At 39.2% G+C, this 22,500-nt stretch overlaps 1 protein-coding gene across 2 annotated transcripts in view; it reads left to right on the top strand.

Annotated features, from left to right (window-relative positions):
- Positions 1–22,500, top strand: part of igsf3 (immunoglobulin superfamily, member 3) — a 115,571-nt gene that overhangs the window by 39,667 nt on the left and 53,404 nt on the right. For both annotated transcript variants that reach the window (XM_077616835.1, XM_077616834.1), the window contains one exon: positions 21,673–22,092. In XM_077616835.1, the coding sequence (XP_077472961.1) occupies positions 21,673–22,092 (420 nt within the window). The remainder of the gene's footprint in view (positions 1–21,672; positions 22,093–22,500) is intronic.

Genomic DNA, 22,500 nt, shown 5'->3' with positions numbered 1-22,500 from the left:
GAACTATGGGTTTCGGGACGGGCCCTAAAATGATGTGTGAAAAAATTCACGCCGTCCTAGAGGTTTTTCATTAACGATGTTATTAACGCATTTAACTGACAGCATCAATTAATAATATTTTTTGTACTTTTATGCATAAAAAAGTAGAGTAGAGTAGTTCCACCTTGAGATGAGAGGATAAGAGGAGGAGAGTGTTTATTGGCCTCCCAAAAACTGGCAGCTGAAACTGGCAATGACTCATTTGCTTCACCTGCCGCTTTGCTGGATGGCATCCAACTGATGTGAACCTTTTCCTGTCATTCAGCTTGTCTTTCTCCTCTCTATTCTCTCTTTTCACACTTAAGCCGTTTACCAAAGGCCGCATAATTGTTGATCTTGAGTCAAATTTATTCAATTAAAGGCAAGATCCGAATACGAAAGCAACATTAAGTTTAGGTCAAGATGACAAATGAGAATCATTTGCTTTCATTGAGATAAAATAAAACATACATTTTTGGTCTGTGTTTTTGTAATGAATTCATTCATTTTGTGAACTGCTTTATCCTCACTAGGGTTGCGGGGGCTGTGAGGCTGACATGCTTACCCAGGGGTGGACAAAACGAGTGCAGGTTTTTGTTCCAACCGATCCAGCACAGACACTTTAACCAATGAGATTTCTGCAGAAAACAAGAAGCACTTGACTGCAATCCACTGATTGCACTTCTAAGAGACCTGATTGGTGAAAAGGTGTCCTCTTTATGGGCTGAAATGAAAACCTGCACCCACTGCGGCCCGTTGTGGAATAGTTTGCCCACCCCTGTGCTAACCATTCAAGGTGCCGGGCTCCCTTTAAAAAAATATATAAAAAATTCAATTTCTCAGAAAAATATTTGTTTTTTTGCGGGTTTTTCACTGCCATTGACAGGGGTAGACGTTCAATCCAATTTGATTGGCTGGCTGGCACTGGTCAAATCATTTAATGAACACGATGAACTAATTTTCTGTTGTTTTTCACATTTGAGCACTAAAATATGGATGAACTGTCATTAGCAGGATAGGCTCCAGCGGAGCGACCTGGGACCAAACCCCCAACCCCAGAACTGTGAGGCCGATGTGCTAACCACTCTTCCACTGGGCACAATAACAAAATATATTTTAATGACTAATAATAAGTAATAATCTTTTAGTTTTTGTATTTCCTTTTTTAATTAAAAACATGGAAAAACAAAATAGATGATTTACTATTTCTGCTTCTATAGTTGAAAAAAGTCAAACATGCCTCAAAACAAAAAAAATCATTTCCCCTCTATTTGATTGTTTAATTTACATATTTATTTACTCATTAATTGCTTTTGGACGAATATTCAATGTAAGGCCTGACAGTTTTGGTCCCTTTCTATTTGGAGGGGCGTTGTGTGTTACTGGCAGCATGACAAGGCATTGTACAATGATTAAAACACTGCAGCGTGATTTATAAGCTTTATTAACTCACCCAGACGCGCACACTTGCATATATGCACAAAAACGGTCAGTTCTCCTCGACTATAACTGTTCATGTCCTCGGGGAAGCCTTTAATTGGTCACAGCGCTTTACCATCTGGGGTTCCTGTGTGGTGCACTATTAACTCAATGGCAGCCATTGATGGTGATATACATCCAAATTTACAATTATTTTTCAAATAAAAATAAATAGTTTTTTCCCTGTTTATTTTAGAAAAAATGCCAAGCAACGGTAAATGTGATGTTTTCCATTGCTGTTTTTTTTTTAAATTTAAATATGATTAACGTATTGGCTCCGGCGATACACGTCCAATCATATAGCTTTTTTCATCCTGCTGTCAGTTCAAAGGATTTTATTTTTAAGACCACGGCGTTCGTCATAACATTGCCTGAGGCTCGCTACCTGCTGCCTGCCTTTTTTTTTTTTTGGTGCCAAGTTGAGTGACACTCCCCTGTCTTCCGCCATTTTCTTAGTGGCAAGCGGAAGACAGGGAAGTGTCTTCCTCTTGCTAGTTTCAAAATTTTAGACATTAATAAATCATTTCCTTATCATTTTCTCTCATTTTGTGTTTTTCCCTCACATCTTTCATACAAAATTGGGACACTTTGAGCAATTTTAAAGGGTTTAGTTGGCAGTTGTGTGAGGACCGTGGAACGAATGAGAGAATTTACATATAAAGTACACCTACTTACGAAATTTTCAAGTTACGAAAAAAGTTCTAGAACCAATTAATTTCGTAAGTAGAGGTACGACTGTATGTCAAATTGCCAAATATTGACCCGATATATCCGTCAATCACTGCACCGTACAGTAATTTTTAGATTCGTTTAATTCTTTATCAGTCGTTGCTGAGTCCTGACATTTGTAGCATCATAGCATAGCACTGCACACTTGGTAGTCCCCTTGCACATTGGCGCAAGCCTTCGAGTAGTTGACGTAATTGGCGTCGTGGGATTTTCCTGTTTTTTTTTTCGTGTGTGTGTGTGCAATCTCGGATGAGTTTTGGTGTAACAGTTTTGGTAAAATCCCAAATGATTGTAGAAGCTCAGGGACACGGGGACATGGAAGACAAACATTGTCTGACAGAGCAAGTTGCAGCTGGTAAAAATGGTGAACCAAGGGGTACTGTATGCGGCGCATTTTTTAGGCATGGGGAATAAATCTTTGAGGTTGTGAAGGATTTGAGTCAACGATAGCTTTGCGCACAGCTCTAGCTCTCGCGCTCTTAGGAAGATTTGTCTTTCATACTCCCACCTTTCCATGCCATTTAATCTCCCATTTACTCTCCATCTTCGCAACATTTTCAGTCAACCTCATTTCCTGGCTGGGCCTCAGTGAGAAGTAACATCATAATTGTTTATGTACCTGTGCGTGTTTGCACACGTCTTGTTAAATCCCCCCTTGTGCTTTTGTATAAATATATTTGCATGTCTTCTCACAGCGAATCCCCACCTTATCGCAGCTCTCAGCCTTATAAATCCACGTCAGCGGTTTACCTCTACAATAACAAAAGCATAACGCTTCATTCTTTGCCCGCCGTAGGCTTCGCACGACTTCCACTTGGTTCTTTTGTTACACCGTTGGATTGTGCTGTTCAATTAGGAAGTTGACTTTTCTGAGGCTCCAGACTCGAGCCATGGACACGAGTTTTCTGAGTTTAAAAATAAAAAAATCCAATTTTTTTTTCATGAAAATTCAACTTGTTTTTTTCCAATTTATTTGATAATATTTATTTTTGTTTAACTCTGCCTACTATTTTAAGGTGACCATATCAACAAAAGAAAGAGAAATATTATAACAATTAACCCTGGACCAGTTATTGGCTGCTGATGGTGCTAGATTTTCAATCCATGTTGACAATGGTAGAAATATTCATTCATTCATTCATTTTTTGAACCACTAATCCTCACAAGGGTCGCTGGGGATGCTGGAGCCTATCCCAGCTGACTTCGGGCCAGAGGCGGGGGACACCGTGAATCGGTGGCCAACCAATCGCAGGGCATGAGGAGACGGACAACCGTAATATTCAAATTATTATTATTTTGAAATAATCCAAAATGATTGCATTGCAACTCTATTACAAAATTAACAGGAGCTGATTGGTAAATTCCCTCAAATTAATAGGAAGTGACGGATGAATAGATACCGGCCCCTAAATGCTGTAAATTCAACAATAAATGATTCAAATTCCACAGAAAGTTACCCAAAATCGACAGGCAATGACACGTAAAAATCCTAAAATCAGCAAGGAATTGACCCAAAATTAACCAACGGAAAGATAGACCTCCAGTTAAATAAACTGTGAAAACGGTCTGTGAATGTTCTCTTGCCTTTATGTATAGATAATATCAATAATATAATAGTAAAAGAGGCATATCATAGATGAACAAATAATTACACTAATCTCAATTATAATCTGTGATGAATCCACTATTAAAATAATCCTTTGTGGCAACCGTATTCACTGATCTACTCCCGCTTGGTTTGCTTTTAAAGCGTGATAAATGCAGTGAAAACTAGTCAAGATGAAATAATGTGCCTCAGCTACAGAGTTCTTATTCGGGATCTAACAACAGAAGTTGCAAATCATAATTGACATGTCATGTTTCTATCTACACTCAGTTGATCTTTGTACAATCTGAGAATAAAGAATCTTCATTTCTCTCTAGCAGACTTACATAGGCAAAATGCTTAAAGCTTCATTAACTTCACTGAGTGTGACATCAGGTGGCAAAATCTAGACTCACACCTGCTGAATCTGAAAACAACGAATGTGACATCACAAAGTATTGCATTTTCTGAACCGCTTCATCCACACTAGGGTTGGGATGGTGCTGGAGACTGTCCCAGCTGACTTCGGGCCAGAGGTGGGGGAAACCCTGAATTGGTGGCCAGCCAATCGCAGGGCATGAGACGGACAACCATTCATTTAGAGCAGAGGTGTTAGACTCGGGTTGGTTCGCGGGCCGCTTTAACGTCAACTTGATTTCGCGTGGGCCGGACCATTTTAGAAAATATTTAGATTTTTATTTTTTTATAAAGGGATTAAAAGAACTGGATTAAAAGCCCTGAATATTCAGTTTTTTATAGATCTAAAACAATGTTTATTTTAGCTTTTTTTTAATGTTTTTAGATTTTACAAAATGATTTTTGAACTAAAAACACAGAAAAAAATTATTAAAAAATTAAAATTATTGATTTAAAAGGGGGAAAATCAGGAACATTAATATACATCTATACTCTTCATTTTAATTTGATCCTGAAACAGAAAGTTGGCACTCATGATTTACTTTCCCGGGCCACACAAAATGATGCGGCGGGCCAGATTTGGCCCCCGGGCCGCCACTTTGACACATGTGATTTAGTGTCCAATCAGTCTACCATGCATGTTTTTGGACAGTGGAAGGAAACCGGAGTACCCGGAGAAAACCCACTCAGGCCCAGGAAGAACATGCAAATTCCACACAAGTGGACCGACCTGGATTTGACACCAGGACTGCAGAGCTGTGAGGCTGACACGCTAACCACTCGAGTCACCGGGCAGGAGTGCATATTATGGTGGAATTTTTGGCTCGTCACTGTTTGTTTAAAGAAGAAGATACACTGTAGTTGAGAAGTGGCGCTTTGTGTCATTTCAAATTATCCACACTGTTATATGGAGGGAGTATTCTATCAACAAGTCAAAAGGCCACACTTGATTTGGATATGCATTTTATCAACTGTCGCTCCACGAAATGACGAGTAAATGACGTTTGTGTTTGTTTATTATTGACTAGAAAATGCAATTTGCTTGAGGATGCTTTGCACAGCCAGGGGTCAGTTACTGTAGATTTTCAGTCACTTTCTATTGATTTGGGGACATTTTTAGGTCACTTCCCTGTTAATTAATCTGGTGTCATTACCAGTGCTAGAGACCCACTTCATTTAGACTGGAAGGGTTTTACAAACAAATTTTGTTTAGTAAAAATGTATTAAACCTCAATTGCTGTTAATGGGACTGAATGATGAGCGTTCACAGAACGTCCTCAGAGTTTCAATGAATTGGATGTCTGTCATTGGCGGCACTTTTTTGTCATTTCTTCATTAATTGTTTTTTTAATATACACCAAAGTCAATAAAATAATTACTTATCATTTTTTATACCATGTTAAAATAAATAGTTAATATTCCCCCTTTTATATTAAAAACTGTGCACATTAAATCAAATGTTCGAGGATTTAGTCCACTTTTATTCATCAATGATTTCATTAATTGTAGCAGATGTGGATGAACTAAAATTAGTGTTTGTTTAAAAGAAAAAGAAATCAACAACAACACAATGACATCATTCAAACAGTTGAACCAGAAGCTATTTTTCCTCAGTCTTTCGCCGATTAATCCATTCCACCACAATGCATTTTCACCTTCAGTTTGCAGAAGGTTCGGGTATTAAGCCTTATGCTTTCTCTGTTTGAGTCTGTTGACTTTGCACCCAAGACCTTTTTAAATCACTATAATACATATCCATAATCAGCTTTTAACAGCAAGCATTTTATAGTTCGTGCCATGCTCGTCTAGTATATATTTTGTTGATTGGTTTGACCTTCAAATATGCTTGTAATAGGCTACGCAAGCATGACTTGCGTCTGCCATTGTTTTAACCTTCAAGTCACTTAAGCACAGTCACTGCGTTTTTACATCGACCTGCCTTTCAATAATCTCTTAGGTGAGCATAGGGCTACGTTCACACCGGAAATTTGTGTTACGTTGAATTCCAATATTTTTGTATATCTCTTCATATTGCACAAAAATGGGATTGTGTGATGCATAGCGAAGGAAATGCTCCTGTGACGTCACACGCATGCCCCGTGACACTGGTGATACATTTTCATGTGTTGCAATTATTCATTCCTTCATCATCTGTTCCACGCATCCTCGCAAGGCTTGCGGGGGTTGCTGAAGCCTATCCCTGGCATCCGTAGGGAACTGAAAGACAGATAACCATTCGCACTGACAGTCATAACTCAGAGTGGACCACTACACCATCAGGTGGCTTGTTGAAATTGTTATGGGAATGAATGTGGCCCCGGCCGTCACGTTTTCGTAGCAAGATTTGAGGATTTTATGCTACATGATCCATATATATGCATCCATTATCTAGAATGCACTTTTGTCCACAATCGTCAACTGCTTCAGGTGTTTTGTTGAACAGAAATGGCGTTTTCACTTTTTGATGTACAGATTAGATGTGTACAAATGAGTGTTTTTAGTGGTACTCGGATGTTTCGTCGAAAGATGTTTGGTCGACCGGACGTTTGGTCGACCGGACGTTTGGTCGACCGGACGTTTGATCGACCGGACGTTTGGTCGACCGGACGTTTGGTCGACCGGACGTTTGGTCGACAGGACGTTTGGTCGACCGGACGTTTGGTCGACCGGACGTTTGGTCGACCGGACGTTTGGTCGACCGGACGTTTGGTCGACCGGACGTTTGGTCGACCGGACGTTTGGTCGACCGGACGTTTGGTCGACCGGACGTTTGGTCGACAGGACGTTTGGTCGACCGGACGTTTGGTCGACCGGACGTTTGGTCGACCGGACGTTTGGTCGACAGGACGTTTGGTCGACCGGACGTTTGGTCGCCGGGTTGTTACTGTTGAAACCAGCTCTCAAAATTATAATCATGAGAGAGAGAGAGAGAGTGGGTTTAATATCTAAATATCTAATATCAAAATATCAACAGTGAACTGTCATAATTTGACAGCGAGCGAACCCAGTGACCAAACGTCCGTTCTACCAAACGTCTGATCTACCAAACGTCTGTTCTACCAAACGTCCGTTCTACCAAACGTCCGGTCGACCAAACGTCTGGTCAACCAAACGTCTTTCGACGAAACGTCCGGTCACGGTTTATACTACAGAGTAGTGCTGTTTGATAGATATCGCTAAAACGATATACATCTTTCTATTGAAATTTTACAAGACTCATTATTGCCATAAATAGACCTGTTTGTATATTGCACAATTTGCACTGAATTGCTGCTTTAGTGGGATTCCACTTGCCAAGTAGCAGCCGTAGTGACTTTCAGGTTAAGAAAACATCACTCCATCTCTCTGTCCATTTCTAATTTAGAATTAGCTTGAATTATTTTTTTCCTATTTTTCTACCACCAGGTTTTGAACAATTGTAATATTTTTAAACCCACGTAGGCCCTGGGGAGAACATGCAAATTCCACACAGACGTAGTCAAGATGAATAGATCCTAAATTTTGGAATAAAGCATGAATAAAGCATGACGACGGAATATATTATAGCGACATAACCCTCCCGACCCGGTTAGTTTTCATCGGATTAGAATTTTCCGAATTAGGTGTGTACATGATCAATTAATTTGAATGAATGTTCCATTGAAATGTAGCCAATCATTTTTCCATCTGGCTGCTGTATTTATGGACTTGAATAGATCGTGTGTTTGGAGGGTCCCCTGCTAGCTTGTGACATGATCACCACAGGGATCTTTCTTTGCCTACGCTTCTTGCACACAAATGGCAATGTTTTTACTAGTCTTCAGATTCACCTCAAATAAAAAAACGGATTCACAGTGGTATGAAATGATTAGTTTGCTGCAGAATAGGTATAAATAGAATAAAAATGTTCACACTCCGTCAGAGAAAGTCTTAACTCCAAAACTTGAGCAAGACGGAGGAGCAAAGAAAGTCACTAAAAAGAGTCACAAATATTTTTGCTTTTTCTTATTTAAAAATTGAAAACATTTTTTTTTTTAAATTGGCAGTGATCAAATGATACAAAATAAAAACAATCACATTGTTTAGGGATTACCTTTTTTACAGTGAATCTGAATTTTTTGTGCATTTTTTTTAAATTTGAATTCATACAATAAATTTGAAAATAATCTTTAAATTATTAATAATTTTTTCTCCTTTAATGCATAAACCCCAAAATAAATAATATTAGGTTACGAGCAAATTTGCAATAGTCCCTATTCAAAGTTGCTCTGACTTCCTTACTTATTTAATGGAAATCATAGTCTTTCATCCCGAAGAATGCATTAACAGTTTGCCTCTGAGAATCTAAAAAAAATCTTCCGTAAGATAAAAGTTGGCCCATTTGAAATTTGCATGTGGTAAACGGCCCAAATGAAAACAAATGGATCGACGACTGTGCTTAACAAATGAGGCGCTTGCAGCTGAAAGTTCCCATGCATAATACAAAGTCTGATTAATGAGCGTTCACAACACATCCAATATTTGCAAAATGGGAAGAAATCTACAAAAGTGCTCAGAGATAAGAGATCTCACACAAGGTTTTCACTTTAGAGGTCTTTCATTAATGGAGGTGGAGCTCAGAGGTGGATGAAGAAAAGGCTTTTCATTTCCTAAAAAGGACTCTCGCTTGCTCACTGGCTTGCTTGCTTTTTTTCTTTTCTTTCCCGGTGTCACTAGGCACTCATCTTTCTTTAGTCTCTGTCCCATTTTCTCCTCACTGTGGCTTTTTCAGTCTTGTAGCTCATCTGTGCCCAATCATCACACATTTTTTTGTCCTGTTCCTCTATCGGCTTGTCCTCTTCATTCATTGGCTGCCTGCGACAGCAATAGACGTCCAATCAATTTGCGGATGGAGGGCTGACAGCGATCGGATGACGGTAAATCGGTCTAAAAAACACCTGTAAATGGGTTAGATCTTTTTTTGTTGCTTTAAAAAAAAATAATTACAAAAATATTTGGAATAAAAATCTGTAAAGTAAAGTCTGTGCAGCCACTGAATTAGCAAATATTAAAATACTATAATAGAAACAATACAAGTAAACAAAAGATATCATTTACTGTTGGACAACATAAATATTTAAAAATAAAAAACATGAGCAAATAGTAAAATATTAAATCATTAGCTGCTATCAACAGTAATAAATGTCCAATCCACTAGAACAGATCGATTAAAAAAACAAAAAAACAGTACACTTTTGTTTTTTTTTGTTTAAAACATATTTTAACTATGGTAAATAGAAAAATAAAAAAATCAGATTAACTGTTGTTTTCCTGATTTTTTAAAAATTTTTTCCCTTATGATAAAAGAGAAATAGAAAAATAAAACAAACATTTTAAAAATAAATAGAGGACAATAATTGCTGCTAGGTCTTCCTAGTCCAAATGGTTTGAGCGTATGTTTTCTCAATTGCAGTCATTGTGTCACTAAAAAGCCTTGAAGGGGGTTTTCAGGTAAAATAATAGAACCTGTCCAGTGTGGATGGGGAGCTTTGATTAATACTGCCCTTTTACCAGAAAAATTATCCCATGGAACATTGTGACAAGATAAACCACCAATTATCTCCTTTACATAATACGCCCGTAACCAATTATATTCATCTATTACGAGGGGCTTGTTGTAAGATAATTGCGTGAAAGAAGACTGGGAAGAAGCCTTAAAAGGCAGCGTTTCATCCAGGTTTCACAGAGTTGCTCTGATCATGAGCTTTGTGTTGTATTATGGATGGAAGCCCCACTGAGGAGCGAGACAGCATGCTGCCTGCCGCCGAACTCCCTGACCCGGTCCGTCGCCCTAATTTTCTGCTCTCGTTTGCCGTGTATTAGAGCATGATTCGGGAGTGGATTTTCACTGCTGTTCACTCACGCTCCCAGTGAAATTTTCCCAATTTCCCAGTCAAAAAGTGAATCCCATCCCATTCCACTCCTGTAGAATGACTCCCGATGCCATTCGTCTCCCAGTCAAAATGACTCGCACTGCCATTCCACTCCTGTTCTTTTATTTTTTTTCTAACTTACTCATTTAAGTTAGACATTAGAACAGTCAATGGATCGTTTTAAAGTATCAGTTTAAAGTCACATTGACAGCATGATCAGTTATGAGGAACATACAGTGGTACCTCGAGATATGAGCTTAATGCGTTCCAGGACTGAGCTCGTATGTCGATTTTCTCGTAACTCAAACGAACGTTTCCCATAGAAATGAACTAAAAACAAATTAATTTGTTCCAACCCTCTGAAAAAACACCAAAAACAGGATATTGGATTGGAAAAACATTTTATTTGTTCTAATTTCCCATCTACTAACAAAGTAACAAATAACTAATGCTTTAATAGTACAAAAATGTGTTTAATAATATACTAAAATCAGATTTTGCGGAGGGGAGAGAGGATCAGAGAGGGGTGGTTGGGGGAGACTTTTTTGCACGGCATCGCGCTCGTAACATAACATAAACAAATTTCGAACTTGGATTACGATGGAGACACTCAAAAATGAGTTTAATCTAACCTTACACTAAACTTAATTCTAATTTTGTTTTAAATTGTGATACCTTTCTTCTCCCGGGTTGGCTCTATTTGCCCCGCCTCCACCCTGACTTTGAGATGCAACCTATCGAGGGTTATTTGCTTTTGTCTTCCCTTCAAAATATTCCGAAAATGATGCACACAAATGTCCTCACAATAGGATAACGCACGACCACTTGCCAACAAGAAATGGTATATACGCCATATGTTTGTATATCAAAATGTGTCTCGTATCTCAAGATAAATATTTGCTCAAAATTTTACTTGTATCTCAAATTGCTCGTATGTCGGGGCACTCGTATGTCGAGGTATGACTGTATGATCAACTCAAAATTGATATTCAAAAAAATACCCGTTACCATTTTGATACAACATAAAAAGCAGATTTTCGAGGTACCACTCTACTGTATGTCGTAGTGATTAGTCAATTCGACACTCAGTATCACTCACTTTAATAGTAACATCATTTGTCATTTAATGGTTTCATTATTTTCACTGGATGAAAAATTCTGGCATTGGATCAGTATCGGCAAAACATATCTAGAAAAAAATCGGATTAGATTGTAAGTAAAAAAATGCATCGAGACATCCTTACTTTTTTGTTTTAATTCACTTCAAACACAGGCCCAACACAAATTTCCCATCCCCTTTCGTCCTGATATATTTAGAACGAGCAAGCTGCTTAATACCAGTAGTGCTTTGGAATGGATAAATATAAACCTAAATTAGCTCATTAATTGTTAAAAGCATGCCAGATTTTACTCATGAAATGTGTTGAGGCCAATCTGAAAATGCGTCCAATGAAAACTTTTCTTGTTCTTACATTCATTCATGTATTCATTTTCTGAACTGCTTATCCTCACAAGGGTCACGGGGGGTGCTGGAGCCTATCCCAGACTTTGGACACCCTGAATTGGTGGCCAGCCAATTGCAGGGCTCAAGTAGAAACAACCATTCAGGCACACAATTTAGAGCATGGGTCTCTTTTGATGGGTCCATATGGGTCTCCGCTAACCTATAAGATAAAAAGTGAAACCCGCTGGTGAGAGAGCTGAGTGCCGAACGCACCAATAAGAGGCTCGCGTTGGGCCAGAGAGACTACCGCGAGCTCCGCTATATTGGCCAATGGAAGTCCCGCGTTGGCACATCACAGTGGCGCCAACACTAACTCTAGTGCCGCTACACCGATCAATGGCAGCCTGGCGTTGGCACATCAGTGGTGTTGGCACAACAGTGGCGCCGGCACTCATTCTAGCGGCGCTGCATCGTCCCATGGGAGCCTTGGGTTAGCACATCTCTGTGTTCGCAACATTACCTCGAATGCACTCCATTGACCAATGGGAGCTTCGCGTTATCACCTCACAATTTGGGTATGGCTCTCAAGGAATTTCATTTAAAATATGAATTGTTAATGTTATCTCGGTCCAAAAGAGTCCGACCCCTGATTTAGAGTGTTCAACTAGCCACGCTGCATTTTGTTGAGATGTGAGAGAAATCCAGAGTACCTGGAGAAAACCCATATAAGCCAGGGGAGAACATGCAAACTCCACAAAGGAAACTCCGGACCTGGGATAAAACCCTCGACCGCAGAACTTTGAGGTTGACGAGTTAAATACTTGACCGCCGCTTTTGTCCTCACATTTGAACTATTGAGGCCCCTCATCATGGAGTGACTCTCAAAGTTCGAGGGTTTGAAGGATGGTTAAAAATGGTGACAGGTGTAAGCAAGTTCCCCCGTAATTGTGTGGGGTCTCGACCTGCTACGCCTGCTTGACTCCTACCCGCCTCTCGCCACTTGTATTGCTTCTCAGCAAGTAATTAACAAGAATTGCCCCACCGCTTTTGCCAAATGGCCGTTTGCGTTGCACCAACACGCTGACACTTAACACGCCGCCACGCTACAGAAATCGGCATGCGCTGGAGCCGTGGCTGAACATCTGCTGCTTTCGCCTCCTGTTAAGGCCCTCCTTGCCAAAATGGACTCATTAGTCAATTGAGGCGATATTTTAGAGGAGGTAAAACATTTAAACAGCTTAACTTGCTTAATTTGTTTGGGTTGAGAATACATTTCACCAACATCATATCATGTAAATTGAATTGAATCCATCAAAAGAAGCCACTGTTGTTATCATTAAATATATATATATATATATATATATATATATATATATATATATATATATATATATATATATATATATATATATACACACATACATAATAAGTTGAATTTGTTTGTAAGTTGCTCAGTGCTATATTGCTGTATTATAATTTATGTTTTAGGCCTATATAAGTATTTTGAAGGTTTATATAAGTGCATTTGTATGTTTAAGGCTTGTATAAGTAACACGAATTGGTTTGTACTGAAAAAAACATTTAATAACATGGAGAGAATACATACAGTACTGTATACATACATTAGAGAGAGAGAGATTTACTAGAAACTGGCCGAAAGAAGCTATCTGATGACGATTGCAGTTTTATTTTTTTCATCATAAATGATGCGGTAGCATTGTATGGCATCATTCAATTGATTTGCAAACTTTGTGCAACGTTCAATATTTGGGTCCTGCTGCCTGTTTATAAATGGTACTGACGGTCGAACGATTCAAGTTGTATTCACGTGCAACGCTCACCACTTTCTCACGCGCATCAAGCTTCGTTATGATTGCCACTCATTTCAAATGAAATGGCTTGCCTCTTCCTTGCACCTCCCTCAATAGAAGCCTTAACTGAACTTACGAACATTTTTCGACATAAACGCAATTTGCAGACACGTTCGTATGTACCGTTGTTCGTAACTCGTGTGTATGTGTGTGTATATATATATATATATATATATATATATATATATATATATATATATATATATATATATATTCCTTCTCATTTGAGTTTGTCTCACTCAAGCATAAATAACAAACTATTATTTGGTCTTTTTGATGGACACAAAAACTGTCAGCCCACCATAAATCTCTCTCGCTGGTCCACCTCATCTCCATTTTTTAGGCTTTAATCTTTCCTCCTTGCCGTCAAGCCTGTGAAGTGAGCGACGCTCGTCATTGCTGGCGCTGCCCTTTTATGTCTGTGCGCATGAGGATATGCTAGTGGGTGGGTGAAGGACACAAAAACAGCATGAAACAAGACTTTGGTGGAGAAAATAGACCATTACCCAATGCGACCTGCATATTTCATACATACCTACAAACTTCTTTTGGACAGTTTGTACATTGCATTTCCACGTTATGGAACAATGAAACGACAAATGAGTGCAGTGTGTGCTTGAGCTGTACAGCAATCTTGATGGCACGGCGACTTATGCACTGTTTGATGTGGAAACATTTATTTCGTTCCCGCTATACTGGTGTTTGTAATATATTGATGTAGACAAGCAGTGTTTTGAGCAGCTAATTAGGAAGCAGTGGTGTATGTCAGTGCCTGTAAACCAGTCTTTACTTTTTGTAGTGGGAGTATAAAATATTTAAGGTGTTGTTGTGAAATTTAGCCGATGATCAAAATAGATTGGGCATCTATTGCCGTCAGTCACACCGAAAGTTGATCCCTATTAATTGTGTTTCTATTTGACACCAGCAAAATTAACTGATTAACTGCTGTTGACGGATTTAGATGTCTAGTGCCGTCAGTGCATCTGAAACATTGATTATATACAGCCACTTCTCCCGGTTTAAATCAAATAGACGTCCATCTTTGTCAAATGCGAACAGTGAGTTAAACATCATGCGCAACAGTGATTACATGATTAATTGCGTTTAACCACATGGCAGAAGAAAATTTTAGTGCGGGGCAACAGTCAGATTAAACTAGATTATTCACAGTGGGATGCCATGCGATTATTCGCGAAAAAACATGCACTGGTATTGTGATTACTGCAATTTATTCCTGTCAAACCCTGTGTTTCAGGGCAATCATTTGAACAAATGCTAATTTGCATTGCTGTTACGGGTAACCCAAATGTGCATGAGGGTCAAAACTGCGATTAACTGCAATTAATCCCATCGCCCCAACATTTTATTTTATTTTGGTTGCTATTTGTGGGATGAACAACTGAGTATTTAGTATAAAATCTATTACTCATTCACTGTTGTAGACAGCAATAGACCCTCACCCTTGTGAACTGAGAGTGATCTTGTGGTGGTAGCTTGTGATTAATCATGATTAACCACCGGGTTCTCAACGCGTTAATAGCGATTACGGTAGCTTGTCGTTGCCAGACCCTCATTTTTAAGAGAGACAGTTTTAATACACTTTACATTTTCGAAGTTATAATGTACAAATATATAACTCATTGTCTATCGCTTATTTATTTATTTATTACCTATTTATTTATGTCTATAATGTATTTTCCTGTGTCTGTATTCTCACCCTCTAGCTACCGTGACAGTGAAATTTCCCGAATATGGCATGAATAACGTTATCTAATCTAATCTAAAACCATTGTCAGCTATAGCCGTCTAATCCATTTGCCTGGGAAGTCTGGCGAGATGGTTTGAATTTCTATCATCGTCAATAACAGCCAATGAGTGCACACCATTTTGTAACAGCGCTGTCCAACTTTTCTCAATAATATGATAAAGTGCATGTTTGTGGCCAGGGATGACATCTCATTCTGTTCCTAATCCGCTCCCAGATTGAGGTCAGCGGGGCCATTGCAAGATCTTCACAACCTTAGTGTGACCCTCAGAATTGCTGAAATTCTCTCTGATCTGCTCTGATTGGTGTGCAATCCCAGACTGATCTCTGTCCAAATCTGATTGGCCCAATCTGACTGCTCTCTAGTCCCCATCTTGAATGTTTCAGCCATGGGCTCTGAAGTAGATCACTTTTTGTAGAGAAGTTCACAATGGATTTAGATGGCTAGAGGGGCACAGTATTTGTAGTAAGAGACCCTGAGCATCATGTGGGAGAGTTGCTATGGCGATGCGGGGTTGTAGTGTAGGTGTGTTGTTGTGGTAACAGTCTCAAGCTCAGATGGCTAAGTCTTTTGGAGCAGTCATGTATTTTTTCCCTTTTACAGCATCATATTAAAAATACAGTAGTTTTAGCTGCAGTCTTTTTTGTATTCTGAAAATAAGATCTAAAAATGATAACTATTCCCATTTGGGTGCTGTTGTTTTTTGTTGTTGTAGCCTATTTTAAAGAATGGAGATACACACCGAATACCCAAGCAAAGGGATAAACTGCATCTTTTAAATTTCACCAAAAAGATTACTTGATTCAACTGTAGTGGTTGTTTAGCGAATGTGCTGGTTTTATTATTACTTTTATTTATTTTGTTCATTTTAGTACATTCTAATGTGTATTTTTTTAATTTGTGTCAATCTTTACAGTTATCATTTTTCAAAAAAGATTGGACACATCGTGAATGGCAGTAAAGGAGACATTACAATGTATGTTATATAGTGTACATCACGTGTCAAAGTGGCGGCCCGGGGGGCCAGATCTGGCCCGCCGCATCATTTTGTGTGGCCCAGGAAAGTAAATCATGAGTGCCGACTTTCTGTTTTAGGATCAAATTAATATATACATTTAAATTTCCTGATTTTCCCCCTTTTAAATCAATAATTGTAAGTTTTTAAATCAATTTTTTCAGTGTTTTTAGTTCAAAAATCATTTTGTAAAATCTAAAAAAAAATATATATAAAAAAGCTAAAATAAACATTGTTTTAGATCTATAAAAACTAAATATTCAGGGCTTTTAATCCAGTTCTTTTAAACAATTTATAAAAAAAATCTAAATATTATATCTAAAATGGTCCGGCCCACGTGAAATCAAGTTGACGTTAAAGCGGCCCGCGAACCAACCCGAGTCTGACACCCTTGGTGTACATTATTAATTCATAAAAGGAATGCTGCTTTAAGTTTAAAATAAAAAAATATACTTTTTTATTTAACTTAATTTAGATTTCATTCAGAAAATGAAATGAGTTGAGATTATAAAAAACTTGATTTACTGAAGCCGCGAATGTTGAAGTGGTGAAGGATGACAGTAGTCTTTCAGCTTGACTAAAATTTGAACAAATTTTCTGCTGGACTAGGTACATGGTGGATTCCTGGATGGAGTCGAAGGTTGTGTGCCTGTCGAAACTGTGCGCCCAGAATGTGCAAGATGCCTACTTTATTGGACTTGTGGTGGTGTTCACGCTGATTAGAGCTGGCGGAACCCTAGCATACTGCTATTTTCAAAATATGTTGGCGCCGCGCCATGTATTGGCGAGGCTGCCACATTTGCTGGAATGCACCGATAAGGCTGTGGCATCCAGATGGAGATGTTCCGCAGGCTGGATGCAGTAGGTGATTAGGTCAGTGGGGTCAACCTCAAGCTGGTTGTGGTGATTGAGCTCCTCCTTGGATGGGATTTTATTTGAAGTGCACTAGCATTCTGGCCTGAGAGTGGCCAGAAAAGGCGCAGAAGTTTGCCCATTTGCATATCTGGGGATCAGAATGCAGACAGCCTTCACATTCTGTAGAAACATTTAAATTTTTGGCCTTGGCAGCTTTTTCTCCTGAAAGGGAGTGCAAATCTGCTGCTCAGCTCCCACCATCCCTGTTCATCCTCGGCAACATCCCTACGTTGAACTAAACACACCCATACTGGACTAATAAACTTTTACGCCTTCGTAATCCAATCCTCCACTAACATCAGGAGGTCGTGCCCTACATATTGCCATGTATTTCATGGTTTCCCAATGAGTTATTGCTTCTGTTGTTGAGATTTTTTTTCGAGCCTGTCAATAATCTATCTTTGAAGAGGAATGAGGAGTTTCTATCTTGTTATTTTGTATCCATTCTTTATGGTTTGGCTTTCATTGACATGGATAGACATCAATCCATTGAATTGAAGTAGGAGTTTGGGTGGTGACATTTATAGCGAGGAATCAACGGTATTCGAGAGGCGGCCATCATAATTTTCTATGAATTGAACACTGCTTCTTTAATGATGCTTGGTTCAACGTTTCCAAATGTCTTAAGTCAAGCAGCTGCAAAAGTGGTTTAATTTACCCCCATAAACGCTAAGTGTGTTCTTGACTGATTGAAAACAGGAGAGGCCTAGCAACTACGCCTCAGTTCAGGAAGATGGACAAGAGAGGACACCAACATGCTATTTAGTGTTAGAAACAGACGTTGCCGGCAAAGAATGGCCAATAAATGAGGGTCAAAGTCAGCCAGCCTCTAATGAGCTGCTACCAGCAATTTGCTGCACTTGTTTAACTCAACATCATCTTTGCATCCGCTTCTCGCTCACCTCAAGTGAGTTATTATAGTAATATTTGTCATGGGTACAATGAAGCTTTTCTGCTGATATACGCCTTTGTTGCTTGGATGATACAATTACTAATATGGGAATGGAAGTAGGCCGCCATTAATGTTTAGAGTGTAGAGGGAAGCTCAAACTGGCTCTCTTAATGGCTCTTACCGCTGGGCAAGCGCATTTCAGCCCAACCGAATCGCTCTGATATAATCCTGCTGTTGTTCCGCAAATTCATGTCTTTCAAATTAAGGACCCGGAGTGATTAAGGAAGTCCTAAAATAAGATTTTAATCACAGTTTGTGGGAGTTAGCTTGTTTTGGCCAAAGTGATTTTCTTTATTTATTCTTTTTCAAACTTTCTACATTTTATTCCGTGCCATTGAAAGTGATTGACATTGACTCCATTTGGTAAAAAAAAACACACATACAGTTAAAATAAAAGTGCATTGTGTGTTCATCAATGCATTTAATTGCAGTTTAATTTTTGTAATCATTGCCCAGATCTAATTTATAAATGAAAAAAAAATACATGAATGTTGAACATTCACTGCCCTTTGACAGTGATAGACATCCAATTAATTTGAGCTACATTATAAATATACCGAATTTTCCGGAGTATAAGTCGCAGCACCAAAAGAATAGACAATAAATAGGAGAAAAAAATACATCTGTCACACTGGAGTAAAAGTCGCAGTTGAATATTATTCGCTTGCCCAGCCAGATTGTTTTTTTAAAAAGTGACTCATAGATCAGAAACTACGGTACATTATACATTAGTCATTCATTCATTTTCCGTACCCCTTATCTTCACAAGGGTCGCCAGGAGTGCCGGAGCCCATCCCATCTAAATTTGGGCACCAGGCGAGGGGTACCCTTTATTGGTGGCCAAGCAATCGCAAGGCACAACCATTCACGCTCATACTCCAATTTAGAGTGTTAAACCAGCCTACCATGCATGTTTTAGGGATGTGGGAGGAAACTGGAGTACCTGGAGAAAAGCCACGCAAACCTGAGAAAAACATGAAATCTGCACACAAGGCCCAAACCTGGGATTGAACCCTCAATCTCAGAACTGTGAGGCCAGCGGGGTAACCACTCGGTCACTGGGCCGCCCCATTACATATTAATACATTATAAATTCTAAAATTAATGGCATATTAAGGCTATATTACTTCAAGACAAATTCATATTTTAAATTCTCCTCTTTAACATTGTGTGGTTTTAATCATGATTTTATCATAGTCATGCTCTGTGCCACACTTGGACGTTGACTGCCGTCACTGGCAGCTAATGTGTTAATAAATTAGACACACTTTGACTGCATGCTTCAGATTCTGCAACATTTCTTCTGATTCTTTTGACCTTCTCTGCCTATTCATGTATTCATGGCATTCTCCCTGTGGATGCTGAGATGTCAGCATGTTCGAATTGAATGTGGAACAGGCATCGACTTGCTTGCAAATCACATCTCATGGCTGTATGTCTATTTTCACAACTGTTACACATTGATTTACAGTAAATTTTCTCCTGTGTTCAATGCGGCCGTGCAGATTTTACAGCAACCTCCTGTTTCTTTATGGACAGAACACTTAAAATAATGGATGATTGTAACCTGGAATGGCTTTAGAGGATGTTAAACACTTCCTACCAGTCTACTTCCTAAAATAGATTTTTACATACTGTACCTCTTTGTTATGCCCGGAAAGCCATTTGGTAGTCAAATTGGAAGGCGGATGCTTCACTATAAGAAAGAGGAACCATGTGATTTCCCTCTGCTCAATGGAAGAGAAATATAATGGAAACATGTATGTATTATGAAAATGTATCAATGCACAATTCCACATTTCCAACTCTCAAAAATCAGTTTGTTTTTAGTGACATATTTTTGCACCGGTGAATCGTAATATAACATAAACAAATTTAAATGAACTTGGATTACGATGCAGACACACTCAAAAATAAGTTTAATCTAACCTTACACTAAACTTGGTTCTAATTTTGTTTTAAATTTTTATACCTTCTCCTGGCCGGGTTGGCTGTTTGCCCCGCCTCCAACCTGACTTTTAGTATCGATGGGCTGTTTGCTGTTGTATTCCCTTCAAAATATTCTGAAAATGATGCACACAAATGTCCTCACAATAGGCTAACGCACGACCACTTGCCAACGAGAAGTAGTCTTGAATTAGCGATCGCTCCGCTAACGGGAGCTAACAGGCTAAGGGGGGAAAAAACACTGAAAAAATGCAACGTTCCGCCCAGTGCTCGCAGAGACATTACAAAGAGGTAGTTGCGACCAGAGATATTGCACGAGGAGTTGCGGGGAAGAGAGCCAGTGCCCCTGATGTTCTTATGAGCAGCCAATGAGAAGTGATATACTATACTCCTCGTATTAGCGATCGCTCCGGCATTCGCGCTGAGTGACGGAAAAAAAACACTGAAAAAAAATGCAACGCTCCGCCCAGTGCTCGTAGATATGTTATACACGAAAGAGATGCAGCAAAAAAGACACGCTACAATGATAAACAGCTTCTCATGTCTTGGCCACCTGGCTTTCTCGCATGTCGAAATTTTTCTCGTATCTAGAGATAATTATTTGCTCGAAATTGTACTCGTATCTCGAAATGCTCGTATGTAGGGGTGCTCGTATGTAGAGGTACCACTGTATTTGCCTATACACACTATTCTTTTTCAAACTATGTAAATAAAACTGTTGACCTATTTTTTACAAAGATTAATTTTTGGGGGGGACTAAATACTTCGCATTGAATCCCACTGACACGTTCCAGTCAGTTCCATTTACCCTTTTCCACATTTTACTAAAACAGCTGATACATTTACACAATAATATTTTTGACCAAAGGTCTTTTTTAGCCCAAAAAATTTAACTGAATTCAAACAATACATTCAAAAACAGCATTTCACATACTTATTTCAACACATTACTAAAACAATGGACACCTTTTGTGTACATGTTCATATTTTTGATTGGAAGGTCGTTATTTTTTTTATCCAAAAGTTCTCTTTTGAATCACAATAACGCATTCAAGTACATCTGCTTCTTTCCATTATTCATATTTCAACAAATTTCTAAACAATTAAGGTCATGGTCATGTTCTGATTTTGAGTCCAATTTTACACAGTAGACACCACGGTCTGGAATTTCTAAATTAAAAAAATTCTGTTTAATATGACTAAATTTAAGATATGTTCAACATTTTCTCCATCTCTTATTACAGTACAGGCTTGGCAAGTTTTAATACTTTCGCTAGGCATAATCGTGATTTTTGCGGAAAGACCGTGTTAAGCGGAACATTTACAGTTTTTATTTGGCACCAAAAACGAACTAACATACGTGCAAAACATTTTGAATTGTGAGTTTTACAGTGCTTTGATATGTTGCTTCGTTACTTGAACTGTTAGCTATCTACTTTGATTCAGGTGTGATTACGGTTCGGTTTTTATGACAATTCGGATATTATGGTCATATTAAGCTGTATTGACTTAAAACAAATCTATTCTAATATTATGCTTACATTTAGCATTAATGGATTCAATGTAAATTGCTGTAGAATTTATATTTTGTAGTTTTTAAAGTGTGTGTTTGACCCCATGGGATTTTTATTTTTTCCCTACAGTTATCGCCGACTCGCTGACTGTCTCGTCCCCTGCCCAAACTCTATCCAAAGTGGAAGGGGACACCCTTCAACTGTCATGCGAGGTGTCCCGGACCACCATGCAGCACACCCACTTGTCAGTGGGCTGGTACCTGAAAGCCCCTGAAAACCTGTCGGCCCCACCCCAAGAGCTTCTCACTCTGTCCAAAGACTTTGTGCTGCGCTCGGGAGGACCCTACCGCCAGAGGATGTCGGCAGGGGACCTAAGGCTGGATAAAACGGGCGCCACATCCTACCGGCTGACCATCCACAAGCTGCAGCCGGCCGACCAGGGCCTGCTCTACTGCCAGGCCGCAGAGTGGATCCAGGATCCCGACGGCGCCTGGTTCGCCATGACTCGCAAGCAAAGCGACAAGACCCCGCTACGCATTCAGCCCACAGGTGAGTCGAAACACAGATGTATACGGCCCGCTCGCGCTCAGCTCATTAACTGGCTTAAAAGGGCTTATAGGACCTCGGCGGACCTCCCACTGATATATTTGTGTCGCTTTGGCGGGGAACACTAAAGGCAGAGTCAATGATGTTAACAGATTTAAACGGTGCAAGTGTGCACAGCATGGGACCACAGTGTATACAGTCTCTCACCACTGTTGGAAATAGCAGGCCGATGGAAGTAAAGCCTGGGGCCAAAAATAGCAGTTATTGGAAATGAAATTGAAAGGAATGCAAACAAAGTAGAAAATAGTAGAAAGTACTAAAAATAGTACCTTAAAATGAAATGGGACAACAAAACCAAGACAGAGGTCCAATCGCCAACACTGGTGGATAAAAAGTTGACAGTAAATATTC

The sequence above is a fragment of the Stigmatopora argus genome, chromosome 13, assembly GCF_051989625.1.
Source record: "Stigmatopora argus isolate UIUO_Sarg chromosome 13, RoL_Sarg_1.0, whole genome shotgun sequence".
Classification (NCBI taxonomy): domain Eukaryota; kingdom Metazoa; phylum Chordata; class Actinopteri; order Syngnathiformes; family Syngnathidae; genus Stigmatopora; species Stigmatopora argus.
This window is presented reverse-complemented; position numbering and strand designations above follow the sequence as displayed.